The 15,701-nt window shown below is 41.5% G+C and overlaps 1 protein-coding gene across 2 annotated transcripts; it reads right to left on the bottom strand.

Annotated features, from left to right (window-relative positions):
- Positions 1-9,798: 9,798 nt before the first annotated feature.
- LOC108064551 (carcinine transporter) lies at positions 9,799-15,633 on the bottom strand. 2 transcript variants are annotated; one of them, XM_017152133.3, is made up of 10 exons: positions 15,337-15,633; positions 13,433-13,917; positions 13,265-13,377; positions 12,610-12,772; positions 12,354-12,530; positions 12,121-12,270; positions 11,669-11,893; positions 11,230-11,357; positions 10,730-11,151; positions 9,799-10,091 (listed from the first exon to the last, which is right to left on the bottom strand). In XM_017152133.3, exons 2-10 carry the CDS (start codon positions 13,738-13,740, stop codon positions 9,987-9,989), a joined length of 1,791 nt encoding a protein of 596 aa, XP_017007622.1. In that variant the 5' UTR covers positions 13,741-13,917; positions 15,337-15,633; the 3' UTR covers positions 9,799-9,986. The 2 variants fall into 2 exon arrangements, with proteins under 2 accessions (XP_017007622.1, XP_017007624.1); XM_017152135.3 differs by lacking the exon at positions 15,337-15,633 and having other exon boundaries at positions 13,265-13,373; positions 13,433-13,547.
- Between the last annotated feature and the right edge of the window lie 68 nt (positions 15,634-15,701).

Here is a 15,701-nt window from a genome sequence, read left to right as displayed (position 1 = left end):
CTAAATCAACACGCACACTCGCACAGTGGCGCGCACACACACACACACAGAGGCAGATGCCGACTGGCAAACTTGTCCTAACCGCAGACGTTGCACAGACAAACGGACACGCATACGGACATACGGACGGATGCGGATTCGGCTCTGGCATTTCCGTTTCAACTTGGCACTGCATCGATTTTGGTCTTTGGTTTTTCGAGCTGCAGCTGCAGGCTGAACTGAACGGAACGAAATGGAACCAAACCGACCTGAAGCCGAAATGGCCGCTCTGCCATTTTCCTTTTTTGCATTTTAATTGCATGTTGCGCCCGAAAGTATGCAACTTGTCCAGCTCGAGCGTGTAGGTGTGCGATTGTGTCTCTTCCTTATGCGAGTGTGTGTGTACTGGTAGTGATGGCAAGTTCTTATAGTACATAGTACTCATTTTCTGTCCTCTTTCACCCAACAGAAATCCTAACCTGATAAGAAATTAGCAAAATAGAATTACATATAATAAAACATTTTTTTTTAATATTTTATTGTTAGGTTTTAATAGCCTTTTGATTTTATAATTTAAATTATACATATTATTCCTTTTTTTAATCAAACTTCTACCTTTTAGAGAATACTCTATTTCCCATCACTATTTTGTGACAGAGAATGCGATTTGCATTTTTGAGCCAGGCAAAGGCATTTGAAATTCGTTTTTAATTTTGTTTGCTCTCTGGCCGAAAGGCATCAAAATGGTCGATGGCCATTTGCTCGCGGTTGTCTTTGTCATTCCCCCACCAACACCCCCACCCTCCAATTCCAATTCCAATCCGCATTCCCACACTCTTGCCACACCCCCCAAAAAAAAAAAGACAGGGAGACATCCGGGAAAGTTCTGGCCATTTCGGTGCTGCAGCTGCGTTTATTATTAAATGTCTGCGGCGCCGCGTTGAGCTGCCAGAAAATTGAAACATTTAGCGGCTACGTGAGTGCGTTTGCCAAGGGATCTGCGGCCATTTGCAGGCCCGTTTCCGGTTCCGCCTGTCGGCTGTCGCCCCTTCGCCCGTCGCCCAAACTGCAATTAGCTTAAGCACTTGCCCCAGCCTCCGCCATACAACCCATAACGCAAAGTTTTCTGGCTGCCATGGCAGCCATTTAATAATTCAGCTTTATTCGATTGCCTTCTAGCGTGTGTTAACGTGCAATTAACCCTGTCAGGCCTCGATGATCATTTTATTTAAATTTAATTAAATGCAGCAAGTACAGCAGCGAGTCCGCCAGCCAACCAGCAACCAGCAATAGTGAAAATAGTATAGACAAACAAACAAACAAAATGCAAACAGTGAAAAAAGGTGAAATTAAATATAGGCAAAGTGAAAACAAAGCAACAAACTCTGAGCGGGCAGTCGAGTGTAAAATTGTGCGCCAGTTTAATATACATATAATTGTTTAACTACCAATACATAGGCATACATACATATACATATATAGAGTACACCCATACAGATACAGATACAGCAGCACAGTCAGTTAAATGGCCAAAAACAATGAGAGCAATCGGCAGAAATAGACCAGAGACCAGAGACGGCAATTAAAGCGGAAACTGTAAAATACAAAGTCAAATTCAGCCTGGCATGCTCGCTTTAATTTGGATAAAAACAAATAATAAATAATAAAAACCGATTGAGAAGGAGAAGTGCACTGTGCACGCCATAATGATAATAGCCATAGCATTTAGTGCCAATCAAGCGAGAGGCATTTCGATATTGATATTGATCCCAGCCTGTGCTAGGTGACCAGGACAATTAATTTATGCGTAAGCCCAATCATAATTTAAATTAGGACTGCCGGAGAGGGCCATAAATCACTGGGTGCACTTATTGACCCAGTTCGGGGAGGGGGATCGGGATTTACAATTTACAGGGGGCGGATTCCCCGCTGCCAAATCAAGCAGACGACAGCTTTTACATGGCCAAGTGGGCAGTCGACCGCAACAAATCACAATAAACAACAGAGTGGAGCAGAAGGATGCCGATCTTGCAGGCTCTCGGCTCCAATTAGGCTTACTGATATATATTTATTAATTTATTATGGATATTGATGACCTACGGTCCACATACAAATATACATCAGCAAATAGACATATACCTACATTTAGCCACATGCGAATATTTACAATAAAAGTTGATGGTCAGCCATCGACAAATTTCAATTTACATACGTAAGTGTTTAAGCAAAATGCCAAAGCATTTCAAATGCAAATGGAACAGAAACGACAGAAGGGACAGAAAAAATACGCAAATTGATTGCCCAAATAAATAAATAAATAATATTTATGAAAATAGAGCACGCGTGAAAGCGTACCAGAATTACCCACATAAACATAGTGAATATATTTACACACATCTGTATAGTTATATGTATACACCCCTAGAATATAAAATGTTTAAAACAAATATTTAGCGAACGTATGCCCCAAATGTTTTGCAATTGTAATCAAAACAAAAAAATTGGCAAAAGAGTCGCAAAAAAGTGTATAGCGAAATTTGCATACGTTATATGGAAAAATAAAATATTTTTAAAGTTCAGTTCACATAGAAATAAAGAGTTTTCCCGAAATGTACAGCAAATTGGAGTTTCAATGGATGGGAGAATGGCGGTGCTGCCAGCAGCCAATTTAAGAAAACAAAATATAATTCAAAAAGAAAAAATAAAATACAACTTCGTTTGTTTTAAAAAATGGTGTATTTTTACCAGCCTAAATTAAGATAAGAATTTTTGAACAAAATTAGGTTTACTTCACAAGGCTGTTTAAAAGGGCCAAAATAGCAGAACTGTTGGGCAGGCAAAATCCAGGTGTTGGTTTCCATCAATGTCGCTGTCTCTTCACGTGCTTCTCCGTATCTTCAAGTTGCCGCTGGCGGATGATTGATGATTGCTTTGACGCTTCCTGCAAACTGAGATTGCTCTAAACCTTCCCCAGCTCCTGCTGGGAAAATCACAGGAAGCGAAGTAAGTTGTAGGGGTTACAAATAGTGGCTGAATATATCAGCGAGATGTAAGGACTGAAGCTTTAAACAGTTTTCATTTGTGTGTCTGTAAACTGAGATAAATAAGGGGAAACACAAGAGGGCATGTCACTCAATGAAAATATTTACCCACCTTTTGTTCGCAGGCACTCAAGCTCTATAAAGATATTTTATTTCGCGAGATAATGAAGTGCGGCTCTAGCTGAAGACGTACTAGGTTATGGTATAATTATTTTATTATAACTAGATAAGGATTACTGTTATTAAAGCGTAAAAATAAAAGATAACGTCCTATTCAAATTAATTTGAGTGGAGTTATTTTTTAACGAGTCATTTTCGATTTAATTGACGCAGTATTTATATTTATTTTTCCGATTGTCCAGCTCACCAATTATTTTCATAAAAATACAAGGAAATTACCACAGCACGAATCAGAGTTCAAAGTTTGCAGTTCCTTCTATATCCTATTAAAACAAATGAAAGCGATTTGTGTGAAATCTACTGGCATGAAGCAAAAAGAAAAGGATATGCAGTGGCAGGTTCCTACTCGAATATTCCCAAACAAATATGCAGGACCACCCCCAATCCCAGTCCCAGTGCCAACCCATCGTTCCTACATCATTCGAACCTCGAACGTGTCATTGTAAGTTCAAGTGTAGCCAAGAGTGGAGAAGTCAGGAGCAGGAGCAGCAGCAGAAGTCCTCCAGCTGACTCCGCTGGAGCGGATGAGGATGAGGACGGAGCACCCGATGATGATTGTTGGTGTCGCCAGGAGGATGGCAGTCGGAGTGGGGGAGTCCCCGGCACAGGGACTTTTCGGGCCTCGTCCGATGATTGTGATGGGCACAAAAGCCAACGGCTCATGAAAAATGAATGCGACTCGGCTGCCTCATATGTTTTATGGCTTGTTGAATTCCGTCGGTGGTCCTGCCTCCTCCTCCCTCTGCTGTAGTTCAAGTTGTAGTCAAAGTCGCATCGCATCACTGGCATAGCCTGTTAAATTAATAAAGGACAGCAGCAGGACCCTGACAAAAATGTTGTATGCGGCCAAAGTTGAGGTTTGTTTTTCAACAGCTGTGCAGCAAAAAGCGTCCGGAGTCTGGGATAATATGTTTAATTTTCCCCAAACATATTTCCCTAGCTCCACGGCTCCAGGCTCCCGGCCTTTTTCATTTGTTATTTCGGTCTTTTGGCTAGTGTTTTCCTTGATTTCCGTGTGCTGGTGGTGCTGACCCCCCTCTCCACCCCTACCAAAGCGCATTTGTCTAACCGAGTGGAAGTTCTCAATCCCCCAAACCCCTTCAGCTTGTCCCGCTTTTTTTATAAATTTTAATTTCCGTTTGCATTTTGCACGTTTTTCATAATTCATGCTCTCGAAGTAACTAGATTGATGAGAACCGTTTCCAGGCGGGCATTTGCGGGCTGTCCACTGGGCTTATCCCCGCCCAGCCGCCCAACGAAAGCTTTCCAGCGAGCACCACACCGCCACTCACATGCATAATCGTGCGGAAATGCCAGACACACTAAGCTGACCCAGGCCAGAGTCTTACTTATATATAGTCCGTGCTACGTACATAAAGATATATCCACATAGATACATACGCTCGAGTGTGTGCCAGTAAATCGCTGTATCTGAGCCGAGGCATCACCAATCACCCTGCACCACCCACTCCGCGCCGTCCCACACCACCGGGCTGAATCTCAACCCTTTCTCGAAACAGCTGCCTTGGCTGAAAGTCCTGCTTGATTCCGCCGAAGCTCCTGTTGGGTGCACCGAGAACTATAGAAAAAAGATATCGTATTTTAAAATTCCAAAAGAAATACTAGTGGTATTTCACTTCTCAAAACATTGTTCTAATTATTTCGTACAAGAATTTTTTCTTTCTTTACTCCTCTTTAGTTTTAGTATATTAAAGGGATTTTTAAAAACCACAGATTATAAGTTATATAAAATCACTCTCTAATGGACAATTCTAAACATCGAGTATTACTATAAAAGAGTAAATGTCGATTTGCGTCATGTTCCCCCAGCCTAAACCATAAGACCTAAAATTCTGGAAAAAATTGGGTCTGAATCGTGTGTTAGAGGAGGTGTGCACTAAGAAAGGATTTTTTAAAATTCGGCTCCTAAGGACTCTCAGGACTCTCGAAAAATGCAAAATTGGTTGATTAAAACATCAACCATTCCCACAGTTTTTAACCAAACAAGTTGATATTTTTTTTTTAAGCTTTGTTTGTGGAAATCTTTGAAAGCCCAGAAGATGAGCCCCCACCGACTTCCGGTTGGGGCACTTAATTAATTTTTCCGCACCGATTATGCGATCGCATCCGTTTTTGTTTTAAAGTGCGGAGCTATGCCATACAATTAGTAAGGTATTTTTTTTTTCGTTTTTTGGACCCACGGTTGATTTTATATGATCCTTTTTGTTTGCGCGGGTTGCGGGGGGCCTCTTTGGCAGCACGTTGTTTTTGTTTTTCGCAGCACTCACGAGCGTCAGCAAAAGCAGAGCGAGAGAGTAGTGAGCAGAGAGAGAGTCACTTAAAGCGAAAGAGACGCCGCCAATGTTATTTTTCTGGCTTAGAAACACCTGATAAAATTTTTACTATTTGGATACCAGAACGGATTATCTAATGGATGCAATTCTAAGTCAAAGTGTGTAGCCAACCCATTAAATTCATAAGGAATTTTTGTTTTGATTTCAAAAACATTTTGGATTGGCTTTCAAGGGAAGAGCAGGGAAAAACTTTCAGTCGTCACATTTGCATGTGAGAAACGCAATGACACACACACACATCGATAAATTGTCATGTACATACATAAGTATGTAATGATTAAATTAGGATAAAATAACGGATCACCCAATGCAGCCATTCTAAATCAAATATTTTGCAAAAATTTAAATTATGTTAAAGACGAGGGGCGCACGACGAAAATTGTTGACAAATTTCGTCTCCAAAATTACACCTACTGTTTTCACCCAAAAGAGTTGGAGCTTTAGGTGCTTTTTTTAATTTTCCTCATTTCCCGAAATATTTAACTCCAGCTGTTGATCCCCAGCCGACATTGGGGCACTTCTTTTTTTGTTTACCTACCGATCCTGCGAGCGGATCCGTTTTTCGCTTAAAGCATTTTGGCCGTAGCCTTTCATAGGTATTTGTGTGTTATTTCTTATATATTCTTTTTTATGTTTTTAAGGTTTTTGGGGGTTAGATCTGTTCAAAATAAACGGTAAAAAAGAGTAAAAGTTTTTCTCTGCATTCGCTTAGCTAACCAAATCTATAAAATTAAGTTGCGATTAAGGAGGTATTAGATAGATTAGGGTAAAAGAACTGTAAGGGAAGGGTGAAGGTGAGAAAGATAAAGTTCGTTTGGACTTTAGTGAGGATAAGGTCAAGGTGACAAACAAGTTTTACTAAGAAAAAGTGAAGTTAAAGTAAGTAAGTATAGTAAGGAAAATTTGTTTTCAGGTGAGACTCAAGTTAGGTTAGCTAAGAAGAGGAAAAACTGGTGCTAAGATGGGTTAAGACTAGGAAATAGTGAAAACAGCATTAAGGTGCTAAAAAAGTGTGCCAAGAGTTAGAATAAAATAGGTGGGGTTAAGGTGAGGTAATATTAGGGTTAATGCGGTGTTAAGGTAAGGTATGTTATGGTAAGAAGGATTTGAATATTAGTGCGTTATAGGTGGGTTTACTGTTTAGCTAAGGTTACGCGGGATTTTACTCTGATATTAATTTGAATTTGAATATACAAAAAAATCAGCAATAAATGCATTGCTAACAGTAGCGGACAACGTCGCTTCGGGTATTGCTAGTAACTCTATAAAATAAAATAATAAGAAAGCTAGATATAATTAAAATTATATTTCAAAGATACTAAAGATTCTTTATTTAATATATTAATTTATTTACAATTTATTTAATCTTTAGGTATCTATAACAGATATTAATATTCAGTTTTTCCGCTGTGTAGTGCGGCATTTCGTGGTGGTGCTGCTGGTGGTGCTGCCACTGGTGGTGATGGTGCATCCCCATAGGGCCATTGACTAATAGGATTTGAAGAGCGTAAAATTGGTTCGTTGTGAACATGAAATATGCAGTAAATCCTTTTGCGCCCCGCTGCCGTCCGTGTTTTCCTTTAATATTTGCTGCAACGTTGTTGCAGCTTAAATATTCTTACCCCGACAGCAAGGTCCTGACTTCTGCTCTGTTTCCCCTTCCCCTTCCACATTCCCTTTCTGGCCTTTTCCCTTTTCCATGGAGGCCAATGCACGCGCAGTTTGTTGCAATTTCGCGGTTCGATTTACCCCCAACTTCGACCCACCCCCACTTTTCCAACGTTGTCGTCGTCGTCTCGGCGCGATGGTGTGTTTTATTATCACAAATAAAGCGCAATCACTGTTGTGGCACCCGCTTCTTGCGCCCAATCCCACCCAATTTTCCGCTTTTCCAACGCTTTTCCGCCCGCTTTCAGCCACCGAAGGAAGCCCAAGCAAGCATTGCATTTTTCATGTCTGGATTTCGTTCGTGTGGCAGCCTGAAATATTGCAAATAGTTTGGCTCCTTCTCAATTGCGTGAAATATGAAAAACCCCGGGAAAATTTGTAGCAAAAGCAAAAGCCTCGCCGCTGCAGCGGCAATGCACTCCAGATTTACTTTTCATTCCGCTGCCATTGCAGTATCCTAATGTTTGCCTCTTTAATTGTCCCTGTTGCTGCAAATGGCCGGGCATTTGTTTTCATTACTGCCAGGACAGGGCAGCCCAGGACGAACTGGACCGGAGAAGGACCAGTTCTCAAGACAAGCTGAAGCTGGGGGGTAATTTGGGTACACTGGGGATAAAGGGCCACAAGTAGAGCAATGGATCTTATTCCGGACTTAAAAGGGTTTTAAAATGGGTTTCGACTCGGAACCGCAAATAAATAAATTTAAAGCATGGAAAAAAACAAAGAGATTTAAGCAAAAATATATTTTATTTTCCTGAAGATGTTAGAACTATGAAGCTGTTTCTTTTGAGAAATCTGGAAAATCAAGACTTTAATGTTATTTTTAAATAACAGTTTTTTGCCGTTTTTTGGCTGTAACTTTGTCAATAATGTCAAAATCACAATTTTTTGGGTAGAAAATCAGCACTTTGGTTTTTGCTAAAAAAGACATTGTCGTATTATTTTGCTATTAATTTGTAAATTTGTCTTTTAAATCAATCTTTACGGTCTTTAAAATTACTATAAGTAATTCTATAATTGTATAATATTCCGCTGATATTGCACATTATGCAAAATAATTCCTAGTATTATGACTTTTTCTTCAGTGTAACTGCCATGGCTGGCGACAGCGATAATTGTGAGCCGTATTTATGCAGTCCTTAAAGAGGCCGCTCCTCGATGCGAATGCCCGGGAATCCCTTCTAATGCCGCTCAGCCGGCTGCCAAGGACTCTTGCTGGCCATCTTACGGCTAAGCTGCCTCAAGACTAAGTCTCCTCCGCTGCCCCCATCGTTCATTCAACTGCAGCTTGGCTGACTTCCGGCGTTGCCTTTTATGATAAATTGAAACAAATAGCCACCAACACCAGCTCACACGGAGGCACAGGACCTGGCTTATCAGAAAATTGCGCTCAGCTGTTTATGAAAGCATAACAATGTTAGCTGCCCCGGCCATTTCAGAGCTCCATCTACAGCTCCAGTTGGAGGTCCAACCTAGGGCCAACATCAACATGATCATCAAACTGAATGGCTGCCCCTGCTACTAAAGTCCTGTAGTCCTTACACTCATTCCACTCTTTAGCCTGGCTTGCTGGCTGGCCGTCGCAGCACATAACTCACAAGTAGGATAAACAATTTACTTATCGCCACTGCAGCCACGCCAGATGGAGTTGGTAGTGGGAGTAGCTTCTTACCCGGACCAAGACCAGGACCAAGATTCAGTCTCCGTCTGAGACGTTGCCACATCAGCGCGCCACATTGGCAAATAAATCATAATAAATAACTTGAAAAACGAAACACCTTTGCGCACAAAAGTTGCACGTCCTGTTTCTGGCAAGCCGTACGAGTAAAACTTTTTACTGGGCCAAGATGGTTAGTTCAAGGAGGATCATATCAGTCTTGTGGAAGAAGTTTAGGTTGCCAAGTGCAGCGATAAGGCGTGAAAACATAAAGAGGTTTAAATAGGGAGTTTTTCTATAACAAAAAATCAGTTATTTTAGAAAAAATGTTTAAATCAAATAATTTTTCAATAGAATGAAAATAGTAGCTTCTGTTTCATGAAACAAACTTATAAAACAAATTCAGAATTACCGAAAATCTTACTAATTATACTCTAAAAATTCGTGGTTTAATGTCCTTTTCTCTGAACTTATTCTTCTCCTTAAATTGTATTTTTTAAACATTTTTATCCTTTTCTAAGTGCATTCCAACTTCGGCTTACCATTTTCCTTCAATTCCAATACATTGTATTTCCCGTTTCCGCTGTCAGTTGGTTTCTGTATTAGTGGCTGCTTACAGTTTAGCACTTGGCCAACTTGCAGCGGGAAAGAGACAGGCAAAGGCGAAGGCCGGGCTCAATTCCTGCAACTGGTGATAAAAATTGATACATAACTTGCATAAATCAGGCGCCTGCCACGCATTACGCATACGCCATGTGAGCTGGCGGGGCGTCATTTATTAAATTAGCCACAGCATTAGCCACCCCAGGTAATTTGTAAATTTCTGACAGATGCGCTGATAAACTCATTGCAGAGATTTCTTTGTGAGCCAACGGTCGGGATGGTTGGGCGTTCGGGTGATTTGTGATTTATGCGGGTCTTATTACGGCTGCCTACATAACAATACTTTATTCGCAATACTTGGGGCCAAACTTAACGTAACATCACAAGGGAACGGGTACGGGAATGGCAACGTGAATCGATTGCCGGGAAGGCAATCCTTCGAAGAAGCAGCAGTTCGCCGTTCGCAGGTCTCGAGGATTCAGGGATTCGGGAGTTTCAAGGATTTCAGGGCGCCGTCTCCGAGCGTCTGAGCCTGGTTAACTCCGGATGGGATGACAGCCTGTCGTCCTTCTCCGCCGCCGGCGGCGGTTTCGGCAGACTGAAGAATTTCTGTAAATTAAATTTGTGAAAAATGAAATTAGGCTACGGCTGCTTTGCATAATTTAGATTATAAATTAGATGTGCCAGCAAAACTCCAAGGTGGCTCATTGCTCATGAACCGGAAGAAGGTTGAAGAACTCTTGCCACTTTGGAGAAAGTAATTACAGTGAAATTGCCTCTTCTGCTTTTATACTTAGTTGAAAGTTGGCTTACAAGATCTTTGAATTTATTTATCCCTGTCTGTTGGTGCACTCAGTTTTGTTACCTTTTAATTATTATAAATATGTAAAGAAAAGTATAGTTTTTATTTTAAAAACGAGAGTTCCCATATATAAAAAACGGCTTTAAAATTTAAATATCCGGAAAAATTTTGCCTATTTCAATTATTGCTTTTCATTTTAGATTTCAGTTTAGATTTTCATTTTACAATTTTTTGGTTTGATTGATTAGTAATTATTCAAACAAAAAATAAATGAACAATTTAATTAACTGAATCAATTTTTTTTAATAGTTTAGTAGTCAAATAAAAATATTTCGACTCTTCAAATAATATACGCGTTCAATTTGTACCCCAATTGCCAACATTTTTTTTGCCACATAACACACCCTAAGAAACAAAGTAAAAAGGGAGCCCTGATTGCACTCACATCGTGTTTGCCAAAGTGTCCCGCCTCCTCCATGGTGTCCGGCAGCTTTTTGTGCAGGGTCTCCGGCAGGAAGAGCGCCCCGATGCCGCCCAGCAGGAAGAGGACGCCCAGGATGTAGTACGGCGCCCGGATGTCCACGGTGGTGCCCAGGTAGACCAGGTACGGGGCCAGCACTCCGATGGCGTTGGCCAGGATGGTGCCCAGGGCCACGCCCGTCTGCCGCATGCACGTGGGATAGATCTCCAGGCACTGCAGGTTCACCGTGAAGAAGGTGAGGGCGTTGAGGAACTTGATGAACGTGGCCAGGTAGATCATCAGGCTCTCGTACCGCTCGTCCGTCGCGTACACAATGATGGGCAGACAGGTGACGAACGAGATGAGGAACGATACCGAGTTGGTGAAGCGCCTCCCATACGTATCGCCTGGGAAAGTGGAGAGAAAAGACATTCCCGGTGATGGACTGCTCCAATCAGCGTGGCGTCACGCCCCGCAGCACTCACCCATATGACGGCCCACCACGTAGGCGGGGATCTCCACTATGCTCTGGTACAAAAAGTTCAGGAACGGATTGCCCGCCATGCGGGAGCTGAAGAGCACCAGCGTGAAATAGGAGACGGCCACCACGCACCTGCAAACGGAGTGAATCGGCAGTTAGACATGCAAATTGCTTTCGGTGTGAAATCTCCAATGCAGTGAGGAAAATTACTGGAATATCTTGAATTTTTACTTTAAATTGAGAAATAAAATATTTGAGAATAAGAAAACCATAATATGAAAATCCTCTTTGGAGTTTAAATATTAGTAGACCCTTTTATATTTAATTTAACTTATTTTTAAGATATCTACGCCCTTTTTTAATCAAATTATTAAAACATTTATGTAAGTAATGATTTCATCTCTAAACTTGAATTTTTCCCCCAGTTCATCCCCATTTCTCACCAACTGAAGCCCATGATGATGGTGTTGCGGGCCAGCCGCCAGCCAGCAAAGAGCGATGCGATGCCGTAGGTGACGTCCTGCTTGTCCCGACTGTAGATCTCGGCCAATTCCTTCTCGGTCATGTCGAAGCGATGGCCGTTAATTTTGGCTATCTTCTGCAGTTGCACAATGGCCTCGCGGAAGCGCTGCTTGCTAATCAACCAGCGGGGCGATTCGATTACGTATCTGTGGGAAATTCACGATTATTCGAACTGAACTGAGATTTATGGGAAGCTTTAAAAAGGGGTGATGGCTTTCCTGGGCAAGGAGATGAAATGGCTCTATATTTGCTGGCAAACTTTGTGATTACTTCTCATGCGAGGGGGTGGCGGAACTTAAGAAATAATTAATGTCACAGCAGAAACGTGGAAGGTTATTAGATTTGGGCGCTGGGCTCTGACTGCGTGACTTACTTGGAAAAGAGCAGGACCATCGCTGTGGGTATCGAGGTGAGCCACATGAAGGAGTCCCAGTGGCGCAGCCACCAGTACAGCAGGGGCATCAGGGTGGTGCCGATGGACCAGCCGCAGCTCTGGAAGAAGGCAATTCGACTGCGGTCCTCCCTGGACATTTACAGTGAATAGAGAGTGTGGGGTCAGCAATAAAAGTTGGACAGAAAAGAAAAGTAAGTTTGGGCAGAACTTACTCCCGCGAGATCTCCATGCCGATAATTTGGGGCGATTGGAAGAGGCTGTTCACGGTGAGGCCCACGATGCCGGACATGATGAGGAACCACGTGTACGAGCTGGTGCACATGATGGACCCCAGGCGTCCCAGGGAGCAGAAGACCACGCTGATGTAGTACACGAACCTGCGACCATAGCTGACACGGCCAAGTGGACAAATTCAATTACCGGCGCTGCCATAACTTAGTTAGGCGACTTGCAAGTCGCGCTACTTACGAGTCGCCCATTTGTCCCAATATAAATGAGCCGGCCACCTCCGTCACACGACCCACCACGAACACATTTGTCACGAACAAATCCTTGGCGCACACCCAGTGGTGGTCCGTGGGGATGGTGCTCTCGTACCAGGTCTTGTCGTAGCTCCAGCCGTTCTGGCAGGCTGAAAGGACGAGTGGGAGTTCGAAATGGAATAGGTGGAATATATGGGGTAGATGGGGGGCGCTCGTAAAATGCATTCGAGTGCAAAGTTGCAAATATTTATAAGAAGACAGCGGGAGGGGCGGCGAAATGCCAAGTAATTTCACCACTAATCCGGCAAACGTATGTATTTACTCTATCTTCAAAGTTGTTTGATGGAAACGGAAAACGGGGAGCGGGATGCCAATAAATATTTGCCAATAAGCCCAGCACTTGATGTGGTTTAAGAGGAAGTTAACACAAATAAATAAATGCATATATAACGAACAAGAAGGCATATGGCGCCTATGGCGCTTTTAATTGGACTACTTAATTTTCTTTAAAATTCCTTTTTTAATGATTTAGGAACAAAGGAAAAATCGATCTACCTATTTAGATATGCTTTTAAGAATTGCCAAAATTATTTTTCTTCAAGTAATTTAATATTTATAATTTTGTATAATATTTAACTCACTTGTTTTTGTGCGGTTGCTGCTACTCCAAGCAGACCAGTCCGTGATCTCTGAAAAGTTCGCCTGGTACATCTCACAGTTGCTAAACGTCTCCCTGCCTCGGTTGTCGGCCTGTCTATTTCAAAACTGGATTCAGTTTAATGCACTTTTAAAGCAGACCTCCCACTTACTTAGGCAGGACGATGTCTCGCCATTCCTCCAGCGTAAAGTTGGTGTTCTCCCTACCCGGGACGGTGCACCAGTGATCGGGTATGTTGAGAGCCAGGATGATATTCATGTAGATCATGGCACCGCTAAAGGCCAGGCCGCCGACAAACAGGAAATTGTAAAGGGTTTGATAGCGGCCATGGTTGCCGGCCTTCTCCATCAGCGCCTGGAAGGGATCGTTGAACTCCGAATCGTCAACGTCCATCTGGGAGAAATGTCCCGAGACCTGGGAGGCCTTACGGCTGTTCGCCTGTTCCTTCTTGTCTCTCATTTTGTACTACCCGTACTCCAAGTGGCTGTGCCGTAGTCCCCAGTCAGTCGTAGGGCCGATAAGCAGAGTAATCTTTATGGCATCTGGTTCGCAGAACGAAGATCTGATGTGGAGATTGCTCGAGTTCTAACCAGACACTTTTGGCCACGCCAGTTGGCGCCAATCCGTCGTTAAAATCTTCAAATTATGAATATAAAAACTCATTAAGTCATATATGATTTGTTTGTTTGCGAGGCATAAACTCATTCATGATTATAAGCAGCTCTAAACTTGTGGCCATAATTTTCTAATTAATAAATGATTGTTTACTGGGAGAATGGAACAGCACTTAGGAACTGCTTGATTAACAAATTAATTTATTTTGTTTGAGGAATGAAATGTTATCTTCATAAGAGTCAAAATCTGCCAAGTGGGCCACCCCTGTTCCGAAGGTCCGATTTTCATCGAACTTTTTTACTTTTCCGGTTCACAACGAAAATATAAGAACTTCATTTGAACGGTTTTGCGAAATTTTGAGTTTTGCCGGAGTTATAGGGGTCAAAACATGGCATTTTTGACACTTTTTCGAAAAAGTTGCACTCAGTCATTAATTCATAACTTCGGAACGGTAAGAGATATCTTTATGATGTTTTCACTAATCGCTCAAGAATTATTATGACTTTCCATAAAAAAATGTAAAAAAAAATTAAAATTTATTTTTCTTAAAAATAAATCAACATTTTTTTTTAGTTTTTATTTTTTTCAGTGTTCTTCACCAGCTATAGAGTTTAAAACCATTTGAAAATAAAGTTTGATTCATTACGAAAAAGATCCAAAAAAAAAAAAGAGTGGCCCGGCCAAAGGTTTTTCGCAATATCGATTTGAAGAAGGGCGCACAGCGGTTTTCCATACAAAAACGGCTTGCTCGCGAAAATTGGCTGGTCAACACATGCCGTTGCGCGCGTAGCGTCAGCCGACTGCAGCTGTCAATGAGGCACTTTTTGTCGTTTTGTATGGAAAACCGCTGTGCGCCCTTCTTCAAATCGATATTGCGAAAAACCTTTGGCCGGGCCACTCTTTTTTTTTTTTGGATCTTTTTCGTAATGAATCAAACTTCATTTTCAAATGGTTTTAAACTCTATAGCTGGTGAAGAACACTGAAAAAAATAAAAACTAAAAAAAAATGTTGATTTATTTTTAAGAAAAATAAATTTTAATTTTTTTTTACATTTTTTTATGGAAAGCCATAATAATTCTTGAGCGATTAGTGAAAACATCATAAAGATATCTCTTACCGTTCCGAAGTTATGAATTAATGACTGAGTGCAACTTTTTCGAAAAAGTGTCAAAAATGCCATGTTTTGACCCCTATAACTCCGGTAAAACTCAAAATTTCGCAAAACCGTTCAAATGAAGTTCTTATATTTTCGTTGTGAACCGGAAAAGTAAAAAAGTTCGATGAAAATCGGACCTTCGGAACAGGGGTGGCCCACTTGGCAGATTTTGACTCATAACAAACATAAGTTTTAATAATATCAAATCCGCCTTTGCACTTAATAATTCTTTAATAATGAATCTCATAACTATTTTTGGTAAATTTTCTTCTTTATCACTTACCACTATTTTTAAGTTTGAGCACAATAACTTGACTACTTTTAATACGTTTTCTGAAAAATGATTCTCTTCACACTTTTGAATTGGTTATTTAAATTTATGAATACTGTTCAAGCTTCATCCCAATCTAAGGGAAATTTGGAAATATAAACGGATTCTGCCAGCTTTTCTGCACTTTTCACATCCCGTCGCGAAACGGCGAAACTTTTGATTCTGATACGTAGGCCTGCGAGAGCTCATCAACTGGGGCCAACACACGGCGGTGCTGTTCTGACTGGCCGAACGGCTGTGGGGCGACTTATCAGGCCAAGACGGGTATTATAAAACGAATTACTGATAAGAGAACGTCTATCTGATTTACACAAATG

Source organism: Drosophila takahashii, chromosome 3R (genome assembly GCF_030179915.1).
Source record: "Drosophila takahashii strain IR98-3 E-12201 chromosome 3R, DtakHiC1v2, whole genome shotgun sequence".
Classification (NCBI taxonomy): Eukaryota; Metazoa; Arthropoda; class Insecta; order Diptera; family Drosophilidae; genus Drosophila; species Drosophila takahashii.
The sequence above is the reverse complement of the archived record's forward strand: the minus strand, read 5'-3'. Positions and strand labels throughout refer to the sequence as shown.